The sequence below is a fragment of the Dendrobates tinctorius genome, unplaced genomic scaffold (assembly GCF_039654945.1).
Source record: "Dendrobates tinctorius isolate UK_male_01 unplaced genomic scaffold, ASM3965494v1 ptg000158l, whole genome shotgun sequence".
NCBI classification, from domain to species: domain Eukaryota; kingdom Metazoa; phylum Chordata; class Amphibia; order Anura; family Dendrobatidae; genus Dendrobates; species Dendrobates tinctorius.
In genome coordinates this window covers 17,090,163-17,115,610 of record NW_027361825.1, presented here as the reverse complement: position 1 = coordinate 17,115,610, position 25,448 = coordinate 17,090,163, and the positions used below count along the sequence as shown (strand labels likewise).

Genomic DNA, 25,448 nt, shown 5'->3' with positions numbered 1-25,448 from the left:
TGTATCTAATCCCATCCTGTGTGATACTGTCTGCTGAGCTGTGTATCTAATCCTATCCTGTGTGATACTGCCTGCTGAGCCGTGTATCTAATCCTATCCTGTGTGATACTGCCTGCTGAGCCGTGTGTCTTATCCTCTCCTGTGTGATACTGACTCCTGAGCTGTGTATCTAATCCTATCCTGTGTGATACTGACTGCTGAGCTGTGTATCTAATCCTATCCTGTGTGATACTGTCTACTGAGCCGTGTATCTAATTCTCCTGTGTGTTAAGGGGGCTTTACACATAGCGATATCATGGTCGGGATCGCTGGTGCATCGCTAAATGTAAAGGGGCCTTTACTGTCGGCTGAGCCGTGTATCGAATCCTGTCCTGTGTGATACTGTTTGCTGAGCCGTGTATCTAATCCTATCCTGTGTGACACTGACTGCTGAGCTGTGTATCTAATCCTGTCCTGTGTGATACTGTTTGCTGAGCCGTGTATCTAATCCTGTCCTGTGTGATACTGTTTGCTGAGCCGTGTATCTAATCCTATCCTGTGTGATACTGACTGCTGAGCCGTGTATCTAATCCTATCCTGTGTGTTACTGACTGCTGAGCCATGTATCTAATCCTATCCTGTGTGATACTGACTGCTGAGCCATGTATCTAATCCTATCCTGAGTGATACTGTCTGCTGAACTGTGTATCTAATCCTCTCCTGTGTGATACTGTCTGCTGAGCTGTATATCTAATCCTATCCTGTGTGATACTGTCTGCTGAGCTGTGTATCTAATCCTCTTCTGTGTGATACTGTCTGCTGAGCTGTATATCTAATCCTATCCTGTGTGATACTGTGTGCTGAGCCATGTATCTAATCCTATCCTGTGTGATACTGACTGCTGAGCCATGTATCTAATCCTATCCTGAGTGATACTGTCTGCTGAACTGTGTATCTAATCCTCTCCTGTGTGATACTGTCTGCTGAGCTGTGTATCTAATCCTCTTCTGTGTGATACTGTCTGCTGAGCTGTATATCTAATCCTATCCTGTGTGATACTGTCTGCTGAGCCGTGTATCTAATCCTATCCTGTGTGATACCGTCTGCTGAGCCGTATATCTAATTCTATCCTGTGTGTTACTGTCAGCTGAGCCGTGTATCTAATCCTATCCTGTGTGTTACTGTCTGCTGAGCCGTGTATCTAATCCTATCCTGTGTGATACCGTCTGCTGAGACATATATCTAATTCTATCCTGTGTGTTACTGTCTGTTGAGCCGTGTATCTAATCCTATCCTGTGTGATACTGTCTGCTGAGCCGTGTTTCTAATCTTATGTGTGTTACTGACTGCTGAGCTGTGTATCTAATCCTATCCTGTGTGATACTGACTGGTGAGTCGTGTATCTAATCCTCTCCTGTGTGATACTGTCTGCTGAGCTGTGTATCTAATCCTATCCTGTATGTTACTGTCTGTTGAGATGTGTATCTAATCCTATCCTGTGTGATACTGTTTGCGGAACCGTGTATCTAATCGTATCCTGTGTGATACTGTCTGCCGAGCCGTGTATCTAATCCTATTCTGTGTGATACTGTGTGCTGAGCCGTGTATCTAATCCAATCCTGTGTGATACTGACTGCTGAGCTGTGTATCTAATCCTATCCTGTGTGATACTGTCTGCTGAGCCATGTGTCTAATCGTCTCCTGTGTGATACTGACTGCTGAGCCGTGTATCTAATCCTATCCTGTGTGATACTGACTGCTGAGCTGTGTATCTAATCCTATCCTGTGTGATACTGACTGCTGAGCCGTGTATCTAATCCTATCCTGTGTGATACTGACTGCTAAGCTGTGTATCTAATCCTATCCTGTGTGATACTGACTGCTGAGCCGTGTATCTAATCCTCTCCTGTGTGATACTGTCTGCTGAGCCGTGTATCTAATCCTATCCTGTGTGATACTGACTGCTGAGCCGTGTATCTATTCCTATCCTGCGTGTTACTGTCTGCTGAGCCGTGTATCTAATCCTATCCTGTGTGTTACTGTCTGCTGAGCCGTGTATCTAATCCTATCCTGTGTGATACTGTCTGCTGAGCCGTGTATTTAATCCTATTCTGTGTGATACTGTCTGCTGAGCCGTGTATCTAATCCTATCCTGTGTGATACTGTCTGCTGAGCCGTGTATCTAATCCTATCCTGTGTGATACTGACTGCTGAGCTGTGTATCTAATCCTATCCTGTGTGATACTGACTGCTGAGCCGTGTATCTAATCCTATCCTGTGTGTTACTGTCTGCTGAGCTGTGTATCTAATCCTATCCTGTGTGATACTGACTGCAGAGCCGTGTATCTAATCCTCTCCTGTGTGATACTGACTGCTGAGCTGCGTATATAATCCTATCCTGTGTGATACTGACTGCTGAGCTGTGTATCTAATCCTATCCTGTGTGATACTGACTGCTGAGCTGTGTATCTAATCCTATCCTGTGTGATACTGGCTGCTGAGCTGTGTATCTAATCCTATCCTGTGTGATACTGTCTGCTGAGCTGTGTATGTAATCCTATCCTGTGTGATACTGGCTGCTGAGCTGTGTATCTAATCCTATCCTGTGTGATACTGACTGCTGAGCCGTGTATCTAATCCTATCCTGTGTGATCCTGGGCTCCCCCTGCAGTCTGTGTCAGAGGGTGGTCTGTGTTGGCACGGTAATAAATTGTGTTATTTCCAGCTTTACAGAAGGACGATAACACCATAGAAATGATAAGAATAATAGACCTCTGTTACCACAACTGTCTACAAAGAAAACCGTTGCTCATAGTAACCAATGACAGCTCAGCTTTCATCTTTTAAACAGCTCTGGTGAAATGAAAGATGCTTAATGATTGGTTGCTATGTGGAGTGGGCTTGGCTTGATACACACACACATACATACACTCAGTTTCATATATATAGATAGAATTCTGGCTGTTGCAAGATCTACAAAGGGCTGAGAAAAGCCCATCGATATCAAAGTCCTGGACAAACCCAGCCCTGCTAAAAAGATGAATGGTCTAATTAACTTTCTACTTCTAGTAAAAAAATATATATATATTTCGAAAATAGAGTAATGGTCCAGTGTCTCTTTCTTTTTTAACCTCCAGCACGCAGGCAGTGAGGGCGAACTCTTCCCATCCACTACTTCTCTTCAGTCTTTGGACAGCATATGTACTCTGGAGTCTTGTATCCTGGAGGCCACCGGGGAAAGTGAAGGCTGCGAGGACAATGCTGATGACTCGGCCTTCTGTTTGCCAGAAGATGCTCTTTCTGGGAGTCTTTCCATCACAGATGAAATAATGGAGCTCCTGAACCAAAGAGGTCTCCGGGCCGAGCCACTCAATGGCGAAAATATGGCTTCATCGATGGAACGGGCAAAGCCAGACGAAAAGGAGCAGGTATCTCTCTGGGACTGAACCTCCTACTATCTCTGTAAAAGATGTGAATAGGGGGCAGAGGATGAAACTAGCAAAATGTAATGTTTGTAAGTACAGGTAGAGCCAGTAAAAGGGAGCAGATTATAAAAAGAGTACAGCTGGGGTTCCTAACCCACCATTCTGTGGCCCCCAACCATCAGGATCCAGACATGCTTGCAGTAGCTCAAATAGAAATGGCAGTTGGAGGCTAGCAGCATCTGATATCAAGACCAGAGTGCCCTCATAAGATGGCAGATCTTCTATTATGTATCAGTGCCGGCCAAGGAAGATAAGTGTGAGCGCCCTCTAGTGGAGGGGCTGTGAACAACAGAGGCAGGTAAGAGTTAACAGTGCCCTGTGTGGTTGAAACTGTGAGCGGGGATGGAGGGGCACTGTTAGCGGGGGGGCACAGTTTAACCATATGAGTTTAAAAAAAAAAATAATAATAATAAATAAATATACAGTAATTTTACAATGCAATACAAAATATTCATAATATTCAATATCTTGTTCTGCACAACATTATGCACACACATTAAAAAGTTATGACTCTTTGAAAGAAGTGATTTAAACAAAAATTGATAAATTGCTGTGTCTTCAAGGCCCACACTGGTCATCAGAAAAGACACACTGGTTAAATTAAGATGGTAGGCTAAATTAATTTTTTGATAATTTTTACTTTTCATATCAATATTTACAATTAAAAATAAAGAAAAGTCTAAAAATTTTCACACTGATCATTAGGCTTATTATTAGACTCATAGTTACTGTTGGGCACATGGACATTAGGAGCAAGAGATAGCTGTAACATCACCTATTGTGATTAGTGGATCCTGTGTTATCTACTGTATATAGAGGGGTTATCAGTCATTATACAGGAGGAGGTGAGCTGTAACATCACCTATTGTGAATGGTGGATCCTGTGTTATCTACTGTATATAGAGGGGTTATCAGTCATTATACAGGAGGAGGAGGTGAGCTGTAACATCACCTATTGTGAATGGTGGATCCTGTGTTATCTACTGTATATAGAAGGGTTATCAGTCATTGTACATGATGAGGAGGTGAGCTGTAACATCACCTATTGTGATTAGTGGATCCTGTGTTATCTACTGTATATAGAGGGGTTATCAGTCATTATACAGGAGGAGGAGGTGAGCTGTAACATCACCTATTGTGAATGGTGGATCCTGTGTTATCTACTGTATATAGAGGGGTTATCAGTCATTATACAGGAGGAGGAGGTGAGCTGTAACATCACCTATTGTGAATGGTGGATCCTGTGTTATCTACTGTATATAGAAGGGTTATCAGTCATTGTACATGATGAGGAGGTGAGCTGTAACATCACCTATTGTGATTAGTGGATCCTGTGTTATCTACTGTATATAGAGGGGTTATCAGTCATTATACAGGAGGAGGAGGTGAGCTGTAACATCACCTATTGTGAATGGTGGATCCTGTGTTATCTACTGTATATAGAGGTGTTATCAGTCATTGTACAGGAGGAGGTGAGCTGTAACATCACCTATTGTGAATGGTGGATCCTGTGTTATCTACTGTATATAGAAGGGTTATCAGTCATTGTACATGATGAGGAGGTGAGCTGTGACATCACCTATTGTGAATGGTGGTTCCTGTGTTATCTACTGTATATAGAGGTGTTATCAGTCATTGTACAGGAGGAGGTGAGCTGTAACATCACCTATTGTGAATGGTGGATCCTGTGTTATCTACTGTATATAGAAGGGTTATCAGTCATTGTACATGATGAGGAGGTGAGCTGTGACATCACCTATTGTGAATGGTGGTTCCTGTGTTATCTACTGTATATAGAGGTGTTATCAGTCATTGTACAGGAGGAGGAGGTGAGCTGTAACATCACATAATGTGAATGGTGGATCCTGTGTTATCTACTGTATATAGAAGGGTTATCAGTCATTGTACAGGAGGAGGAGATGAGCTGTAACATCACCTATTGTGAATGGTGGATCCTGTCTTATCTACTGTATATAGAGGTGTTATCAGTCATTGTACAGGAGGAGGAGGTGAGCTGTAACATCACATATTGTGAAAGGTAAATCCTCTGTTATCTACTGTATATAGAGGTGTTATCAGTCATTGTACAGGAGGAGGTGAGCTGTAACATCACCTATTGTGATTAGTGGATCCTGTGTTATCTACTGTATATAGAGGGGTTATCAGTCATTATACAGGAGGAGGAGGTGAGCTGTAACATCACCTATTGTGAATGGTGGATCCTGTGTTATCTACTGTATATAGAGGTGTTATCAGTCATTGTACAGGAGGAGGTGAGCTGTAACATCACCTATTGTGAATGGTGGATCCTGTGTTATCTACTGTATATAGAAGGGTTATCAGTCATTGTACATGATGAGGAGGTGAGCTGTGACATCACCTATTGTGAATGGTGGTTCCTGTGTTATCTACTGTATATAGAGGTGTTATCAGTCATTGTACAGGAGGAGGTGAGCTGTAACATCACCTATTGTGAATGGTGGATCCTGTGTTATCTACTGTATATAGAAGGGTTATCAGTCATTGTACATGATGAGGAGGTGAGCTGTGACATCACCTATTGTGAATGGTGGTTCCTGTGTTATCTACTGTATATAGAGGTGTTATCAGTCATTGTACAGGAGGAGGAGGTGAGCTGTAACATCACATAATGTGAATGGTGGATCCTGTGTTATCTACTGTATATAGAAGGGTTATCAGTCATTGTACAGGAGGAGGAGATGAGCTGTAACATCACCTATTGTGAATGGTGGATCCTGTCTTATCTACTGTATATAGAGGTGTTATCAGTCATTGTACAGGAGGAGGAGGTGAGCTGTAACATCACATATTGTGAAAGGTGGATCCTGTGTTATCTACTGTATATAGAGGTGTTATCAGTCATTGTACAGGAGGAGGTGAGCTGTAACATCACCTATTGTGAATGGTGGATCCTGTGTTATCTACTGTATATAGAAGGGTTATCAGTCATTGTACATGATGAGGAGGTGAGCTGTGACATCACCTATTGTGAATGGTGGTTCCTGTGTTATCTACTGTATATAGAGGTGTTATCAGTCATTGTACAGGAGGAGGAGGTGAGCTGTAACATCACCTATTGTGAATGGTGGATCCTGTGTTATCTACTGTATATAGAGGTGTTATCAGTCATTGTACAGGAGGAGGAGGTGAGCTGTAACATCACCTATTGTGATTAGTGGATCCTGTGTTATCTACTGTATATAGAGGGGTTATCAGTCATTATACAGGAGGAGGAGGTGAGCTGTAACATCACCTATTGTGAATGGTGGATCCTGTGTTATCTACTGTATATAGAGGTTTTAACAGTCATTGTACAGGAGGAGGAGGTGAGCTGTAACATCACCTATTGTGAATGGTGGATCCTGTGTTATCTACTGTATATGGAGGTGTTATCAGTCATTGTACAGGAGGAGGTGAGCTGTGACATCATCTGTTGTGTATGATGGATCCTGTGTTATCTACTGTATATAGAAGGGTTATCAGTCATTGTACATGATGAGGAGGTGAGCTGTGACATCACCTATTGTGAATGGTGGTTCCTGTGTTATCTACTGTATATAGAGGTGTTATCAGTCATTGTACAGGAGGAGGAGGTGAGCTGTAACATCACCTATTGTGAATGGTGGATCCTGTGTTATCTACTGTATATAGAGGTGTTATCAATCATTGTACAGGAGGAGGAGGTGAGCTGTGACATCACCTATTGTGAATGGTGGATCCTGTGTTATCTACTGTATATAGAGGGGTTATCAGTCAATGTACAGGAGAAGGAGGTGAGCTGTGACATCATCTGTTGTGTATGATGGATCCTGTGTTATCTACTGTATATAGAAGGGTTATCAGTCATTGTACAGGAGGAGGTGATCTGTGACATCATCTGTTGTGTATGATGGATCCTGTGTTATCTACTGTATATAGAGGGGTTATCAGTCATTGTACATGATGAGGAGGTGAGCTGTGACATCATCTGTTGTGTATGATGGATCCTGTGTTATCTACTGTATATAGAAGGGTTATCAGTCATTGTACAGGAGGAGGAGGTGAGCTGTAACATCACCTATTGTGAATGGTGGATCCTGTGTTATCTACTGTATATAGAGGTGTTATCAGTCATTGTACAGGAGGAGGTGAGCTGTGACATCATCTGTTGTGTATGATGGATCCTGTGTTATCTACTGTATATAGAGGGGTCATCAGTCATTGTAAAGGAGGAGGTGAGCTGTGACATCATCTGTTGTGTATGATGGATCCTGTGTTATCTACTGTATATAGAAGGGTTATCAGTCATTGTACAGGAGGAGGTGATCTGTGACATCACCTATTGTGCATGGTGATCCTGTGTTATTTACTGTACATAGAGGTGTTATCAGTCAAAGTACAGAAAGAGAAGGTGAGCTGTGATGTCACCTGTTGTGAATAGTGGGTCCTGAGTTATCTTTCATTGTTTTCTAATTTATAATTTTAATTGTCTGATAATGAGACCGCTGAAAAGTCTTTTGTACAGAACAGGAAGTGTGACTCTAGTGACCAGTGTGTAAATTGCAAGATTTATGGTATTTTGTAGTTTAATCCTTTTGAAAACTGAAAAACAAAAACATTATCAAAAATTAAAAATATATTCACCATAAAATTAGATTTAAACAATAGTCTATTTTCTGTTCTCACATCCCCTTTAAAGTTTATTGCAGCCTACAATTTGTCTATGAGGCCCTCAACATCAGAAAATGCTGTACACCTCTGCCTTAAACAGTCATTGACTTCACCTAACCATCTAAATGACAATTTGTCTCAAATAAACAAAAATAATATATTCTTCCTTCTTCTAGGAATCTGAGACCAGAGAACTGAGACAATCCAGATCCACAGAAGATCTTGTTGAGACTGAAAGAACAAGTCCTGCCTCACTTGGTGAGACACCAGAAGTATGCTCGAGTGGGGATTTGGCTTCCTCAGAATCTGCGGATTTGGAGCCCAGTCAAGATGGTTATGAGGTTCTTTCAAACAAAGACTTGCAGAACAAAGAAAATGGAGAATCTGCTGTGGAGAATACTCAGTTGGAAGTGCCTAAGCAAGCAGCTGGTGACACCGTCATCTGCAGAAAGGATGACGCTAAACTTGAGAAGGTTCAGCTCTCGGTATTGCCCGGTGAAGATGAGGAAGAGTCTTCCAAAACTAAAGAGAATGATGAAGGAAGGGAAGTTTCTGAATTACAAGATACAGGGAAGATTGCTCTGGAAAAGAAAGAAAAAAACATGAAGGTGAAAAGAGATTCTACCCTGACCCCGGATGATCGGCTATTAATTGAAAGGATCAAAAATTACTATGAGACTGCAGATGCTGGAGCATCGTATCTCAGCAAAGAGGAAAGCATTTCCTACATTCCCACGGGTGTGGTTAAAGATTCCATCCTGAGATTCAATTACATTCTGCAGCAAGAGGTCAAAAAAGATCGAGAAAAGAGCAAATGCAAGACAAACGGGTGTGCTACAGAGTCAAAGCCAGCAAACTGCCAAAGGAAACCACCATCCCAAGCTGCCGAAGTAGCCAAAATCAAAGCAGAATCGATCAAAGAAGGATCGGAGCAGGAATCAGAGTACAAATCCTGTGCCGAGATACGGAAGGCCTGGAAAGAAAAGGAAAAGCCAAGCAATGAGGAAATGGAACGAGTGCTGAAAAGAGGGAAACTGAGGAAGAAAGATATGGAGGAACCCGGTGGTGAGCTGGTCATTGTCGAAGAATCTGATTTAGAAACTGGAAATCAGTCACTAAGAGAAAATCCTCAGAAGAGAGAATCGGTGAAGGAGCTACAGAACGTCACTTTGGAAGAAAATCTCAACAAGCAGGACTTTCAGGCAAAGAATTTGCCTACTGACACGAACAAACCCACTTTCTGTTCTTCCAGTATTATCCTCTATGACGCGGATGATATATGTCTCATTGAAAACTCAGAGAAAATAATTAACAAAGTGCAACTGCTCGCAAAGATGTACAGCGAGAAGATTGGCAGGATGAAGACTCAGAAGAAGAACGGGGGCACCAAGATACCGGAGGTTCAGAAGAAAGCCACAGTAAAGACCCAACCTCAGGTCATGGAGGAAAACACTGGTGATAGAAGAGTGACAGGTAGGGATAACAAGAGGGTTGTGATGTGACTTATACAGAGTGTCACATGCAAGGATGTCAAAAGTATAATATCCACGGGCAGCATGAAATAGTGATAGGTGCCTTGATTACATGAAATAACGTTGTGTTTTCCACTAATCACAGTTTAAAAGGGCTTGCTTGAAAAAGAGGTTAACTCTGCACCACTGGTGCTCAACTACACATTTCCTGTTCAGGGAAAGTAATCCATATAAATGGCCTTTCCTGTAAAGAGTGGTTGCACCTGGTATACCAGAGTAGATCTCCATTCTGGCACATTTAAGTTGGGAACCCTTTTCCCCCATCTTTATCCTATATAGGGCATGGGTTGTATTAGGCTCGGGAATAAATGTCAACTAGAGGGCTCCCAATGATTTATCCTTGCCTGGCTTAACATGATTGACAGGTCTCTCCCAAGGAAAAGCCAAAAAGGGGGACACCATTGGATGTTTCTCCTGAGCTTTTCCATTATTAAAACTAGACGTTTTCTAAAACACACGTGCCCGCTAGACCAGAGCCCACTGAACCTTTTTCTACCTACTGGCAGCCACTGGGCCTCTTTTGATTAGTAGGACATCATCATTGCGGCATTATGCAAGCATGACCAGATGCCAAGCCTACTAATCAGAACAGACACCAGGGATGTAGGTAGGTAGGAGAAGATTCACATGGCCTTGATCTAGCAGACTACCAACGTAGGGTCCTGCAAATCTTTTTGCTCAACTGTACTACATGTCAATATATTTGTTTTCACACGTGTTTTTTTCCCCTTCATATAGAGCCCAAGCTGTACGGACATTTGATGATTCATGAAACTTTGCTTCATATTAATTGCGTTCAAGAAAATGGTGTCATCCATCCTGCAATACGTGATAGTGCTTTGGATCTTCTCAAGAAAGAGTCTTTAATGACTACATACCCTGCAAAGGAACAAGTCTCATTACCACAACCACCTGAAATTGATCAAGTAGTTCTACCAACACAGGAAAGGTCTTCTACAGAAATAAAGGAATGTCAAGAGCTTTCTTTTGCTGTGTGTAAACATGAAGAAGAACTGCTCACAAATTATGACTCTGCTCCTCAATCAACATCAGCATCCGAGAGCTGTTCGGACAACTTCTGTGCATCCAAGACATGCTTAGCAGACGATAAGGAGACATCTGTGACCTGTGATGGTTGTGAGGAAAGGGAAACAAGTGTATTAGAGATCAATGTGCCTGAAACAGTCAACTACTTATTGGCACCAAATATACTTCATGATGAATCAACACCAGTCATTTCAGAAATCCATGAAGAAAAGCAGATAGAATTATTGACATCTGAGGGATCCAGCAACCACTTAAATGCTCTTGATGTTACAAATAAGGCAGTAGAAACTTCTGACGAAGGCCCAGAGACAATGGTTGTCATAAATATGACGGAGCATATAGAGATAGCGAAAAAAACTGAAGCCAAAAGTGGTGACCCACAAACAGGTCAACCATCTAGTAATTTGAATGATACAAACTCCCATGATCCCATAAACAGTGCAGAGACTAACAACCATTCAAGTGCAGAAAATAACTGCATTGCATCGTCCAGCACCCCTGAAAGTAACATCTCTGAATCACAAAAAGTCCAGAAAACCAAGGGAGTGTCCTCAGCAGTTATGGATGTGATGCAGCGTCTGCAGCTCGACTCCTCGCTTTCTACTCCATCCCCAAAGAACATAAACACTTCAAAGAAGCTAAATATGGCTACTCGTTCATCATCATTCAAAGGAAACGCATCGACGGCCAAAGAATTTCAAACCATAGCCAAGCCAAAGTCCCAAAATATAAAACAGCAGCAGACAGTTGTAGCAACCCCTGGCCTTTTATCTCCTTCCATTTTGCATAGGAAATTGTCTAGAGCAGTAGCAATGTCTAAAAATAACAGTGAGCCTCAGCAGGCCCTTCCAAGAAGACCCCTCATGACAAAGTCTAGAAGTTCAGACAGCGACACACATACTCCGGTCATAAAGTCCCAACCCTCCAATGCTGGCCCATCACCATACAGAAATTCCCTTTACTCTGGACTTTTACTAAGTGATCTAAAACCCAGAGCCCTTAAGAATACGGTGTTGACAGAGAACCAAAAAGTTGGTGAGCCGCATCAATTAAATTCCAAAATAACACAAAGTATTTTATCAAATGAAGGATCACACAAGCCTTTATCGTCAGTTTACCAAAAGGGAAATAATACAGACAGGCTGTTTTGTCTTTCTCCAGGTTCACCAGTCCTCATAGCAATTCCTTGTCCTGCAGCCATTAGGAAAACTCCGGCGTCCACAGTTTCTGAACCAAATTCACGGGTCCAGTCCCCTCTGACATTACGCTCTAGAATGTTTTCTCCTCCTCCAAGTCAAAACGCAGTATGTCCAAAATCTCCTCGTGTACCTTCCTTCTCTAAGACAAGAGCATGTTCATTTACTCCACTTTCCTTTAGTAAATTAGAGCGTTCATCTTCATCATCTGGAAATTCTACTCCGACGTGCACAAGCCCCCCATCTCGACCATGGTCTCCTGGATTCCCTACCCATTCCAGGAAATCCTGTGGCAGCGCTGGAGACAATTCAATTAGCCCAAGGGCACCATATTCACCTGTTGGGTCATCGAACGAAGAAAATAATTTTTGGTGTTCGAGCAGATCACCTCCATGTTTGGCTTCTGATTCAAATTCCCATACCACTGGAATCAGTGCTCACGAGTTAACCAGCATCCACTGGCCTGATGTCCGAGAACTACGTACAAAGTACGGGCCCTTCAAAACCCTGAAATCATCGAGTCTAGAGAAGAAGTATGATTTGAGGTCTCCATCCTCATTCAGGCAATGCAAGTCTCTGGATGAAGGAACAAACCAATTCTTCAACAACATGAGTTCTTTGAATTTTGCAGCTTCACATTCCCCGACAATAGAGCCTGGCGAAATCATGGAGCTTTATGAAAGTACGGAGAAGTTGGACTCTTCTGACCCAAAAGAAAAATTCACCTTAAAAGCAAGTTATTCTACCACTGTTAACATACAAATTGGTGGTAGTGGCAGAATCGCATCTTTTAGTAATGCTCAGGTGAGTCTAACGCACCCCCTGCTGCAAGCTCCAGAGACACTCTCTTCAAGGAAGATAAACATTAATGGAAGCACCTTAGAGCATAAAAATGTGAATTACAGGAAAAAATGAGGAGGGAGGGGGGTCTTTAGTATAAGACTCATGTTCTCTAGAGGAACAAAGAAGAACAATGATACATGCCAAAGATAAGTCACAATATTTTACCAGTCTGCACTTTCTATGTAGAGCATTGTTATCATGTGCCAATATGGCGGACCACAAGTCTGTCGAACAGAAGGACTTAATATTAGTAGTTTCCTTGATATTGCACTTAAGGATCTGTCTGAAGATCTTTGTATTGCCAAACATACACTAAAGAAAACATATAAACCCTCTGTACATACCCTACATCCATCCTATCAATATGGACGCGAGACGATCTTTTACGACGGTCATTTTATCGCGTTGTGTTCTGTCTCATAGTACAGGGTATAATGGATAACCTTATGGGATACACACTGCAGAATCACTGATTATACACGTAAGTGTACCATCTAGAAAAGCCAAAATGTTCATAATTGGAAGAAAGTTTTGTTGGGATTGAGCTTTGATTCCTGGTGAATGTTCTTTCTTCACCAGATCAATGTTAGACTTCTCTTGTCCATCAAAATATAATGATTTAAGGGTAAATTCAGCCAACGTTTGATTGAAAATTGGTTCTGCTGGACCTTCTAGGTGCTGGTGTAGAAATGTCTGAGCTTGGGACATCCAGGGTGACCACTTCTGGTGGGCTGGTCCGAGACTTCCAAACAAATGGTATTTTCATTTGAAAACATCAGTTTTGTGTCTTCCATCGTTTATGGCATAACTGGGTTTACGTGAGACATCGGCAAACTTCAACTGATACAGGTCATACAAGTATATAAAGCAATGATTTTGGCGTACAGGAAAGACTCAAGGTTTTCTCCGTGAAGAAATACTTGCTACTTACTGAAAGGTCTGTAAAATTGTTGGTCTTAAAGCAAGCACATACTCAACTGTCTTCTACAAGTAATGACGGGAACAACATTGTTGCAAATTTTCTAAAAAAAACTTTTGTCCTACTGTCAAATGAGAAACCTATACTCTACTGAATAATCAGGCAGGCTTGGTGAAGCATGCATATTTATAGAGAGGACGGAGGAGATATCAGCCAAATTACGCTTTTTTTCTGACATGTCCGGCCAAACTTAAGATGTCCAACAAACAAGGTCGGCCCAATACACTGATTTTGGCTGCACTAGCCAACTGTCTTATAAGTCTGCAGGTGTGCGTCTGGGTCGCCCTCCCAGGGCTGGCGGGGTACTCGGCCAATGAGCTTCAATGGGAGATGTCACGGCAGCTGGGACCCGGCCCATGGCCCTGGGCGCCCATTGTAAAAGGGGGGATGATCAGTGTGCGTATGATGATTAGGGTTTATGAATGAATGAGTCCGTGACGCCACCTGTGGTGTTCGACAATGAAGATGTTAAGCCGACGCTGCAGACAGATCCTCTGGGACAGATGGTCTGGTGCAGCAATGATGTTATAGCCCTCCACAGGTAGGGCTGTAGTCCCAGGGCAGAGTAGGTGAAGTGACACGTAGATGGTGTAGTGTCAGGCGCAGGGGATGTAGCAGTGCCAGGCAGGTTGACGCAGGATTAAGTGGAGGACACCAGGGCATGTAGTTCCAAAGCTTTACTCACAGTCTGTTGTGGTACAAGGAAAGCATCTAATAATAATAATCTTTATTTTTTTATATAGCGCTAACATATTCCGCAGCGCTTTACAGTTTGCACATATTTTCATCACTGTCCCCGATGGGGCTCACAATCTAAATTCCCTATCAGTATGTCTTTGGAGTGTGGGAGGAAACCGGAGTGCCCGGAGGAAACCCACGCAAACAAGGGGAGAACATACAAACTCCTTTCAGATGTTGTCCTTGGTGGGATAACCACTGAGCCACCGTGCTGCCATGTGTATCTGTATCTGTACCATGTTCTCCGGGTCAGGAGCTCAGCCAACTTCCAGGCAAGATGGAATGCTCCTTTCCAACACTCCGCCAACATGTGCCTTTTCTGAACGTCTCCCTTATTGCGCCTTTAGTGAAGTACTCACAGTAGTGAGTTACACTGGAGTTCCTCCTGTCAGATGTTCCTATGAACTCTACTTGTACGGCAGACAGCTGTAGCCTGCTTCGGGGACTCCTTACTACCTAGTCCCGGCTCACTCACGATGCTGTTGTGCCCTCAAGTCTTGTGTGGGAATAAAGTGGTGACAACTTCTATTCCTCCGGTGTCTGCTGCAGGACCATTAGTATCCATACAACCTCGGGGACCGGACCCCGGCCTTGCGCTTAGAACATGGGAAGGGTTCTCCTCTGACCCTAGTCCTTAGTTCTCTTCTCCTCACGTTCCGTACTAATCCTTTCCTTCTTATGGAGAGTCAGGCTTTCTATCAATGTTCCTTTCCTGTGCCAGCGGACCCAGGTCACTGAGGTCGGCTGCAGCACTTCCTTCATCCATCCCACTCCGGGGATCTTCTCTCACAGACTTCTGTGACAGACTGACTAAATCCTACACTCTTCCCACTCTTTTAGTGCAAACTAAACACCCGCGTTCCAAGCAGGGAGCCACCAAAGGGTGCTTTGCTAAACTACTATGTTGTGTGGGATGCAGGTGTTGGAGCGTGGTCAGGTGTCTCCACCTTACCTGGATGGTGGGGTACCACACCTCAGGAGGAGGTGCAGTACCTCTGTGGCGACTGAACCCTCAGGGGCGCCACATGTCTTCCCAGACAATAAACATTAATGGAAATAACAATTGGACATGATGGATTTCAACAGGCCCCATCTTATATTCTCATGGGAGATTGACTTTTTACCTTCTCTGCATTGATACGAGATACGTGCTTGGTCAATGAGAGTCGGGATATATAGCTGTCGAATAAAAAAGCATTTGCACGACAACTATTAAAAAATGTCCGTCATCTTTTCCTCCACCATTTTTCACCAACCAGACCGATAATTTACCGTACAGTAAAATCTGGGCCAGATGTAGCATCCGCCATATTCTGAGCACTTATGTCACAGATGGTTTTTACCTAATAATTTTTTTAATTCATACACTCATTTTAGCGCTTCACATAGGGAAGTATTGTCTCTACCACAGTACCAGCTTAATTCAAACTCTTAAAAAAACACAACCCAGCATTCACATGTCCTCGCCCTCGGGAGAATCTCAAGTCAACTCTTTTTTAACCAATACCTCCAATAAGTAGCGGTGCTTACATTTAAAAATTGCAACAAAAAAAAAAAAAAAATTGGCAAAGGGAAACCAATGACTACATGTTCGTGCATTGTTATGACAAGGACAAAAGTGGTCAAATGTGTCTCACGTTCTATCTTGTCTAATGCTTCGTTTTGCAGGTGGTAAAACTATATTCCCCCCCACAGTTTACAACTGATCTCTAGGGGTCCTAGCAGTAGATCTAGACCCAATACATACGCACAAAGTGGAAAACCCCTTTAAGATTTTTTTTTTAAAGTTGGTGGCAAGTTTAGAGAATGTAGAAACCTGGGAGATACAATGTAAGGTATGTGTGTGCTAGTTAGACTTGGCTTAAGAATGTGATTATGCTTTGTCCTGGGAACAGTTCACTTTAAAACTTTATATGTGTGATCGCTGGGGGTTCGGCTGCTGAGATCGTCCACTAGTCCCCAAAAACAGGAGTTGGGTGCCAAAGTACCATATTTGAATGGCGGGGCAGCGAGCATGTGCAACTAGAACTCTAGATAGCAGTAGTCGCACATGCTCACTGACATCCTCACCACACAGGGGACCTGCAATCAGCCCCTCAACTGTACATTTATCACTTATCCTTAAGAGTCAGTGGCTGTCCACTCTGGCTAATATTTTTATTATTATTTATTATTATAGCGCCATTTAGTCCATGGCGTTAATACTTGCAAGTACCGCTGGTCCAAATGCTGTAATAGAATTTTTGGAGAGAAGTTATTTATTTGGGACAATCATTTTAGTTTAGAATGAAAAACTCTAAATCTTTGTTATATTCCAGAGCTGTAGTCGCAATTCTACAAGGCTGACATCTCCCAGCATCCCTAGCTGACTCTGTACAGCAATATAATGTAGACAGCAGAACTATGAATGCAGCTCTGGATTATATAATATAGGTTGTGACTTGGGATCAGCACAAGATGAAGAAGTAAAGATGAATTTTTTTTACACTTCTAGCCAGTGTTAGGAGGCAGAAACAAAAGTGAGTGATGCTCAGCATGAGATGGGGGGGACAGCGTGCGTCTCAATATATATGGCGTAATATACCCCAGCACACTCCAGTGTAAGACTAATGGATAAAACACCAGTCTTCCTAAATGTTCCCCTTAGTGTCTGGAAATTAGAATCTAGTGAAAGTACACTCATTAGAGACATTATTAGCTGATTTTGCTGGAGGAACCTCAAACAAATCCCTTAAGTCTGTCATAGAAGGGAATCCTAGGCAGGTGAACCCCTGATAATGTCTCCACAAAAAGGGACTGTCCAGGACTATTTTATTTTTACTTTGGGCCTAAAAACTAACAGGCAGGTAGTTGCTAACCTGGCCTGTTCTACCCGACATGTGCTCAGAGCAGCCACCGACCGCTCCTGCTGGAGATTCAGCTGCTCCACGTCTCTCCTTCTGGGTTGCTCTGTCGACCCGGTGTGACTACCTATGTCACACTAATTGACAGCAGGCTCTCTGCAGTTAGGCAGTGGGGAGCCGGCTGTCAATCTCCATTATGTCAGCTGCCCTGTCGATGTGTTGTCCGCAGAATCACCAGCAGGAGCGGTCTGTGTCAGCAGAGATCGAAGCTGAGCACAACAGGCAGGTAGGTAGTGCCTGTTAGTTCTTAGGCCCAAAATTAAATAGTCCTGAAAAACCATTTTAACTAATCACTGAAGCTACAACTCTGTGTCCACACACTGAGGCATGCAACTCTCACAGCAGGAAATCCCAGCACAATCTGAAGCCAAGCAGCAGATATTTAGTGATTAGAAGCCCTCATCCAGCAATTATTACAGCCTGCTTACATATAACAGGCTTTATAGGCCCCATACACATTAGACTAAAGTCGTCTGAACCTGCCGATAATGGCTGGCTTGGCCAGAAGTTTAATGTGTGCGATGTAGAGAACGATTTGAGCTGTTGGATTTCCAATCACTGATCCTGTTGTTTTCTGGGAGATAAGCCGCCTCTATAGAAGTCTGGCAGTGGGTTGTCTCATAGAGAACACAGGGGCGCTCCGCCAAATATTCCTCTGTATGTTGGAATCAGGAGAGATCGCTGTCAGCCACTGACTGTTTGCTGGATAGTTATCTAATGTGCATGGGGCTTTATGCTTAGTATTAGTGATGAGCGAGTGAGAGTGCTGGGATAAGGCATTATCGGAGTATGCTTGGGTGCTAACTGAGTGTCTCCGACGTGCTCGAAAAATATGTTCAAGTCGCCGCGGCTGCATGTCTCACGGCTGTTCGACAACCACAACACATGCAAGGATTGTCTGTAGTGCAGTCCTTGCATGTGTTGTGTCTGTCGAACAGCCGCGGGGACTCGAACATATTAATCGAGCACGTCGAACACACTCGGGTCAGCACCAGAGCATGGATAACACCTTATCGGAGGCGTTCACTCATCACTATTTAGTATCTTATTAATAATAATAATAATAATAAGCACTTTCTATGTAAATCTATATTGTTTTTTCCCTGTGATGCGTAAAAAAATTCTGGAGAATTTACCCTAAAATTATTAAGGAAAAAAATGCAATACAATTAAAGAGGGGCACAAAAAAAACCACAAAACAAATGATACAATACAATAATGCAAGATTAGAAAAAAAAAAGTCTCTCTTTGTCCAAAAACAGCACCACCCCTGTCTACAGCTCATGCCCGATATTGCAACTCAGCTCCATTGAAGTGATGGTTGCAGAGCTGCTATGCCACACACGGCCTGTCCACAGGGGTGGTGCTGTGTTTGGTAGATGGCAGCCATGTCTTTCCAATCCCAGATAACCCCTTTAATCAGTATTAGACCATTATTAACCCATTTTCAGCTGTGTGTGATGCAATTTTGCATATAATGGTACCACAACCGAGATAATGTATCGCACATGCCGAAACACGCAAGACTGTCAGACCAACACTGATTTCAAGCTTTTTTCTTAAAAACCAAAGTCTGGCATGGAAACTACCTAAATAACAAATCAATCAGAACTCTACTCTACAAGCAAATTTGGGTTGTAATTTGGGGGAGCAGGTGACAAGTGCTCGCAGTTTAGGCCGCATTACAATAGGGTTACGGCGGGGGACACATTCACGCCGCTGTCGTGTTGTACAGTAGAATATTTGTGGACCAATTTTACTCCACTTCCAAAAGGTACGTAGCAATAATGTGTTGTGATATCACTTATTCTTGGCCTCTATTGTGAGATCAGGCCATACTATGGACTGAACCCCGGGGTATGTATACTGGGGTGGTGTAATATAAACTCACCCGTGTAAATACCTATGAGCAGTTATTAATCCTCATTACTTGTTGGCTCATTTTATATAAGTGTACATTACATTTCTGTAATCTTTTTGTATTGTCAATAAAAGAAGCTCTTACCATTACCAGAATCCCTCTGTGCTTGATTATTTCATGGCCCTACTAGAAAAAAGTCTCATACAAACAGCCAAGAGCGATGCACATGCCCCCTACATCACCAGAGCCCCTACCGTTCTGTATTGTGAACCTGCTGGTGGCAAACCCCTTCTGAAGATTTCTTGACTATGAAATACTTAAAGTTGTTTTCCACTTTGAACGAAAAAGCTCAACAGGGCAGAGCAGTGCGCCTGCGCAGGAGCTACGACAGAAAGCAAAGAGGACGTCACCGATAGAAGATGGGAGGCGCCGGACCGTGACACCCAGCAGACCAAAACTGGATGTGGACCGGCCCTGGGTGACTATAATATAACTCATTTCTTCTACAGAATGCTGTAGATAAGCCCCTGATGGCGGTGCCAGCAGCTGATACTCGAAAAAAATAGGTGACAGATTCCCTTTAACAAAGAGGAGGCTTTCAGTTTTGGGGAAGCCAGCCTACTGAACAAAGGCAGATGCAATGCATTCTGAGAATTGCAGGGAAAGAAAGTTCCTGCACATATAGTGCTGGAGACAATTCTAGGACATATTAGATCGAATGTGCACCAAAAGCAATTTTACCTTCAGGGGATGAAGGCCATGATTTTACTCTGGTGATCACATGTACACTTTAAGTCTAAAATTTAGTAACCAAAAAGTAGATCTTGTGGCTAATGTGAATATCAATTTTATTCTACAATTCAGTAGTATTGACGAGCATACAAGTGATCAACTCACTGCAGATTCAAATCCCCTAAGGGGACAAAAAAATAAAGGAAAATGATTTAAAAAATAGCTTAAAAAGACTATATATGCAAGTTGTCTCTTCAGAGAGGAAGAGGACTAGAACTCTACTGCCACCTATTGGAAGTAGCAATCCTAAAAGTCAAAGTCGACCCTTTAATGAGACTTGTCACATGACTTAGGATAAAAGCCAAACCAGAGTCTCAATTTGCAGGCACTGTGTTTTGGGGTACTGCCCCTCATCAGTGTAAAGTGTGAGATCTGGTTTGGCTGGTTGAGAGGCGTCTGATCGATATCTAAGAAGTATTGTTTCTCCATGTGGATATTGACATGCTAAGCATACCGAGATGAGACTTAAAGCTGCAATGCTCCTCTGGGAAATATGCAAATTGCCTCTTCAGAGAGGAAGAGGACTAGAACTCTTATATAAAAATTCAAATCACTCACCTGCCAATAATAAAAAACACATTTGGCATTGCTTAAAGTGGTTGTCCAGGCTTGTGAAGAAAGTCTGACGTCACTTTATGAATCCTCACAGCGTGCGCACCAAACACTGTCAAGATTCTCGGATGCCGATAGCGAGAGCAAGCAGTCACGTGACCGCAAGTACGTTATTTGCATATATCTGGCAACATTGCAACTAATCGCATGCGGCTTTTCTCAATACAAGTGAAGTGAGCGAGGTCGAGCAAGCCTAGCTGGCAAACCATATTCTTGTGCTGACATGATCGCTTGCTCTTGCCGCTGGAGAACTGACGCACACACGCTATGAGGATTCAAAAATCATCACAGGCATCCCTGAAACTTGGTGGCATGATACACATGATTGGAATACAAATCTTGAATGCTATAACTTATTAGATAGGATTAACATGAGGGGAAACGTATTTCCACAGAGATCCAAGCTTTAGAGAATGGTAGCTCTGCAGAAACTGTTTTAGTAAGAATACAAGGAGAGAAGAACAGAAAGGACACTATTGTAGATGTTTACTAAAGGCCACCTGGACAAACTGAAGATATGGAAGCACTCTTTAAAGATCAAATGATTCTGTTCTAAAAAAAAAACTACACATAGTGATTACAGGAGATTTTAACTATCCAGATATTTGTTGTGAATCTCAGGCAAAAGTAATGGGTCCAGGACATTCTTATCTTCTCTTGATGACAACTTTGTAGCAGAGTGTATCTTTTGAGAATTCACTGGTACACAGGAGAACTTCACTGAGCAAGTTATCTTGAGTAAACAGCATTTATTTCTTATGGGTAAACAAGAGATAAGAATTCAGAAGCACACAGCCGTGCTGCTGGTATAATACAGGCAAAAGTAAAACTAACATCAACAAGAGCGCTTCCCTCCCCACAATACAGCAAACTTTTAACTTCACACTATCGCCATCTGCTGTCAGGCTAGTGTAAAGTCCTCTTTTACATAAACAATAAGTCCATTTCTGTTGCATATGCCAACACCCTTTCTCAACAGTAAGGACTTATTCAGTCAAACCCATCTTTTTTTATTAGACTCTGGTGTTTATCAGCATTCAACGCCTTCGTGAAGATGTCTGCTGTCATTTCTTAAGTAGGATAATCCTTCAAGAAATTATACTTCACATTTCCCAAGTCTTTGATTTCAAAATGTCGCTTCAAGACTTTTAGAATGTTTTCTTTATCCCTTTCTTGTTCATAACAAATCAAAATGTCGTCTACATATACGAGTACATAAATCATCTATTCATCAGCCTTTTTGTGTACAAGCATGGATCAGCTTTGCTTCTTTGAAAATTTTCATTTGTAAGCACTTCCGTGATTTTGTCATTCCATGCTTTAGCTGCTTGCTTTAAACCATATATGCTTTTCTGTAATTTGCAAACTTTGTTTGGGTTTCTTTCATCTTTGAATCCTGGAGGTTGTTCCATGTAAATGTCTTCTGTTAAATCTCCATTCAAAAATGCTGTCTTTACATCCAGATGTATCAGTTCCATCAGTTTCATTGCTGCAACTGTAAGTAAAGTTCTTATTGTAGTATGTTTGACAACTGGAGCAAATGTCTCATCATAGTCTTCTCCATATTTTTGAGAATACCCTTTAGCTACGAGTCTTGCTCGGTATCTTTCAGGTGTGCCATCTGTTTGGTATTTTACTTTAAAAATCCATTTACATCCTATGGCTTTTCTTTCTTCTGGTAAATCTGTCAGTGTCCATGTATTTGAGTCATGCATGGATTTCATTTCTGTTTCTGTTGCTTCTATCCATTTATTAGCTTCTTCTGGGAGTTTAGATATGTCTTCCCAAGAGGTAGGTTAATAAATTTTACTTGTGCTTGTCTTGTATGAGAGACGTTTTGATGGTTTACCTTTGTTTTCTCTCATTGAACGTCTTGGCTCTGTGTCTGTTTGTAGTTGTATTTCTTCATTTTTAGTATTCTGTTCTTCATCAATTTCAACTACTTTCTCATCAGATACTTCCTCAGCTATGTCACTGCTGTTTTTCTCATTTTTTTGATTCAATTGAAATCATAGTGTCTTCATTTAGCTCCTCAATGAATGTCACACTGTTACTCACTGTGACTCTGTTTTGGGATCTAGGATTCTGTATCCCTTGCAATTTTCACTATATCCAACAAATATTCCCTCCATGGATCTGTTTTGAAGTTTGGAATGTTTCTCTGTTGGAATGAATACAAAAACTTTACATCCAAAAACTTTTAAATGATTGACACTTGGTTTCATACCTTGCCACAGTTCATATGGAGTTTTCTGCAGTTTTCTGAAAAAAAGTCTGTTCTGTAGATATGTAGCTGTCATTGCTGCCTCACCCCAATATTTCTCTGGTAGTTTGGAATCTGTCAGCATACATCTCATCATTTCTGTCAGAGTTCTGTTTTTCCTTTCTGCTACTCCGTTTTGTTCAGGTGTGTATGGAACAGTTTTCTGGTGTTCTATACCATTTTGTGACCTGTAAATTCACCTCCATTATCACTTCTGATGACAATTGGCTTTCCTTTGAAATTTAATGCAGAGAATCTGCCGAGAATATTTATAAACACGGAGAACTATGAAAACTACAAAAACCAATAAAGAACAAAGTCCTCCAAAAGATACATTAAAAAATTCCTTTATTAAACCATGTCAAAAGGTAAAAAGGGAAAAAACACATACAGGTAAAAACAATGCACACATTGAGCAGAAGAACAAGTTCAGCCCACAGCAGACATAAATGGAAACAATCCTTGTATAATACAAATAGATAAATTGAGGGCTAGAACAAATCTTAGAGGGCAATAACTGGGATATTAAAATACAAGCTCCTAAAAAAGTTTTAGCCTGATTATAGAAAAGAATAATTCATCATAAGTAATTTGACAGTAGATAGAATAAAAATTTCTTTGTATACCATGGCCAGTATTTAGATGCTCAATAGCAAGTATAAACACAATTGAAAAGAGCTAGAAATAGACATATTTACCCGGAGTTCACACTGCTGCAATATAGCCCTTGACGCGACTTTCGATGTCTTCCTCAGAATGGGTGCGCATTTATGTCTGCTGTGGGCTGAACTTGTTCTTCTGCTCAATGTGTGCATAGTTTTTTCCTGTATGTGTTTCTTCCCTTTTTACCTTTTGACATGGAATTTTTTAAATGTATCTTTTGGAGGACTTTGTTCTTTATTGGTTTTTGTTCCTTTGAAATTTGTTATTCGACCTTGTTACGTAGTCTACAAGTTTATCAAAAACTTCATTTTTGTTCTTAATTAAGTATGTGACTGTGTATCTTAAGCAGTCGTCTATGAAAGTCACCATGTATCTATTTACTCCTGATGTAGTCACTTTCATGGGTCCACATACGTCGGTATGCACCAAATCAAGTGGTCTTTTGCATCTCACTTTCTTTTGGAATAGATGTTCTTGTGGCTTTAGATTTTATACAACATTCACATCTTACGGTAATTGAGCAATCTGATATCTTTAGATCTTTTGTCAATTCTTTTCTTTGTAGTTCCCTGATACTGTCAGGGTGTCTGTGTCCTAGACGTCTATGCCACACGTGAATACAGTTCTTGTGATCATGTGTACATACCTTCAGCTGTTTCCTTGGTATGTCAAGATGATGTAATTGTTCATCTGCCTTGACTTTGGTTATCACCTTGTTTCCTGCTAGAATTGCACACTCATTGTCTTTGAATTTTACAGTAAGTCCATTGGCTGTTAAACGCTTCACAGATAACAATGCGCCTTCCAATTTTGGAACATACAGGAGTAAGGGTCAGAGGAGGGTGGTGGTTCCTTCTGAGCATTGTGGGGGTGCGAGTATGACGACACAGGGGGACGCCTCTGTTGTTAGTTCTGTAAAGAGTTCACGATCTTGTGGCAAACATGTGCGTGGCAATAAACGTTCAGGTCCGGACCTGTGTGTGAATGAGTACATATGGGTGTCCACCAAAATCATCCGGTGGAAGTCTGCTGCTGGGGCCTGGAGTTCTCGGGTGATTGGGCCTTATCAGGTGTCAGCCATTCTCGGCCCGGGGACTTACTAGCTGGAGTTACCCCCAGTAACGCCCGAACACAACTCATTCCCCAGGTCGGCGCTCAGGAGATTCGTGGTGCCTTTGGAGCCTTCGTTGTCTCTTCCATCCGTCCACGTTTGCCATAAACCTGAGGGTCAGGTGACTACTGCCGAGGTGAACTCTGGTAGATCGAGGCATCCTCATCGTAGGTTGTTTTCTGGTGAGGTCCGGTATTGAGGGTCCAGAGGCCCCTCATTGAAAGGGGGTACTGTCACGATCCATTTTTGGATCTGTGGCAGATTTGGCGTTTCATATTAAAACTTTTTTCCTTTCAGGCCATTGGAGGTTAATGTCAGTTTTTCCCCACGGTGGCCACTGGTGTAATTACATTGCTACTGAGTTTGCTGATGCAGGTGGAGACCACTCCCACCATCCTTTAAAAGGTCACCTGATGCATCAGCTGACGGTTGGTGATACAGGTCCTTTTGGATACCAACCGTGCTGAAGACAGGAGGTTGCTGGTGTAGTGGTGCTTCAGCTGAATGCTGTGATCTGGTGCCGTACTCTGCTGTGCAGTGAACTGCAACAGAGAAAGCTAAGTGTTGTTTTTGTGTTTCCTATTCCCTGTGGTGTTTGTCTTACCTTACCTTGGGCTGTCTTAGTGCAGCGGTGGGACCAGTGTCTTCACTTGCCAATTCCCTACTTAAGCATAGGAGCAAGGCAAGTGAGGGTTTAGGTATTCTGCTCGGTGATGGGTTGAAAAGACCCGTATAGGGAAGGTAGTAAGAGCAGGGCACATCCTCAGGTGAGT

The 25,448-nt window shown here is 42.2% G+C and overlaps 1 protein-coding gene across 1 annotated transcript in view; it reads left to right on the top strand.

The window, feature by feature from the left end:
* PLEKHG2 (pleckstrin homology and RhoGEF domain containing G2) overlaps positions 1–19,389 on the top strand; it is a 113,820-nt gene extending 94,431 nt beyond the window's left edge. Inside the window, exons 18-20 of the mRNA XM_073549017.1 lie at positions 3,117–3,407; positions 8,312–9,608; positions 10,406–19,389. Coding sequence (XP_073405118.1) covers positions 3,117–3,407; positions 8,312–9,608; positions 10,406–12,825 — 4,008 coding nt within the window. The 3' untranslated portion in view covers positions 12,826–19,389. The remainder of the gene's footprint in view (positions 1–3,116; positions 3,408–8,311; positions 9,609–10,405) is intronic.
* The last annotated feature ends 6,059 nt before the right edge of the window (positions 19,390–25,448 follow it).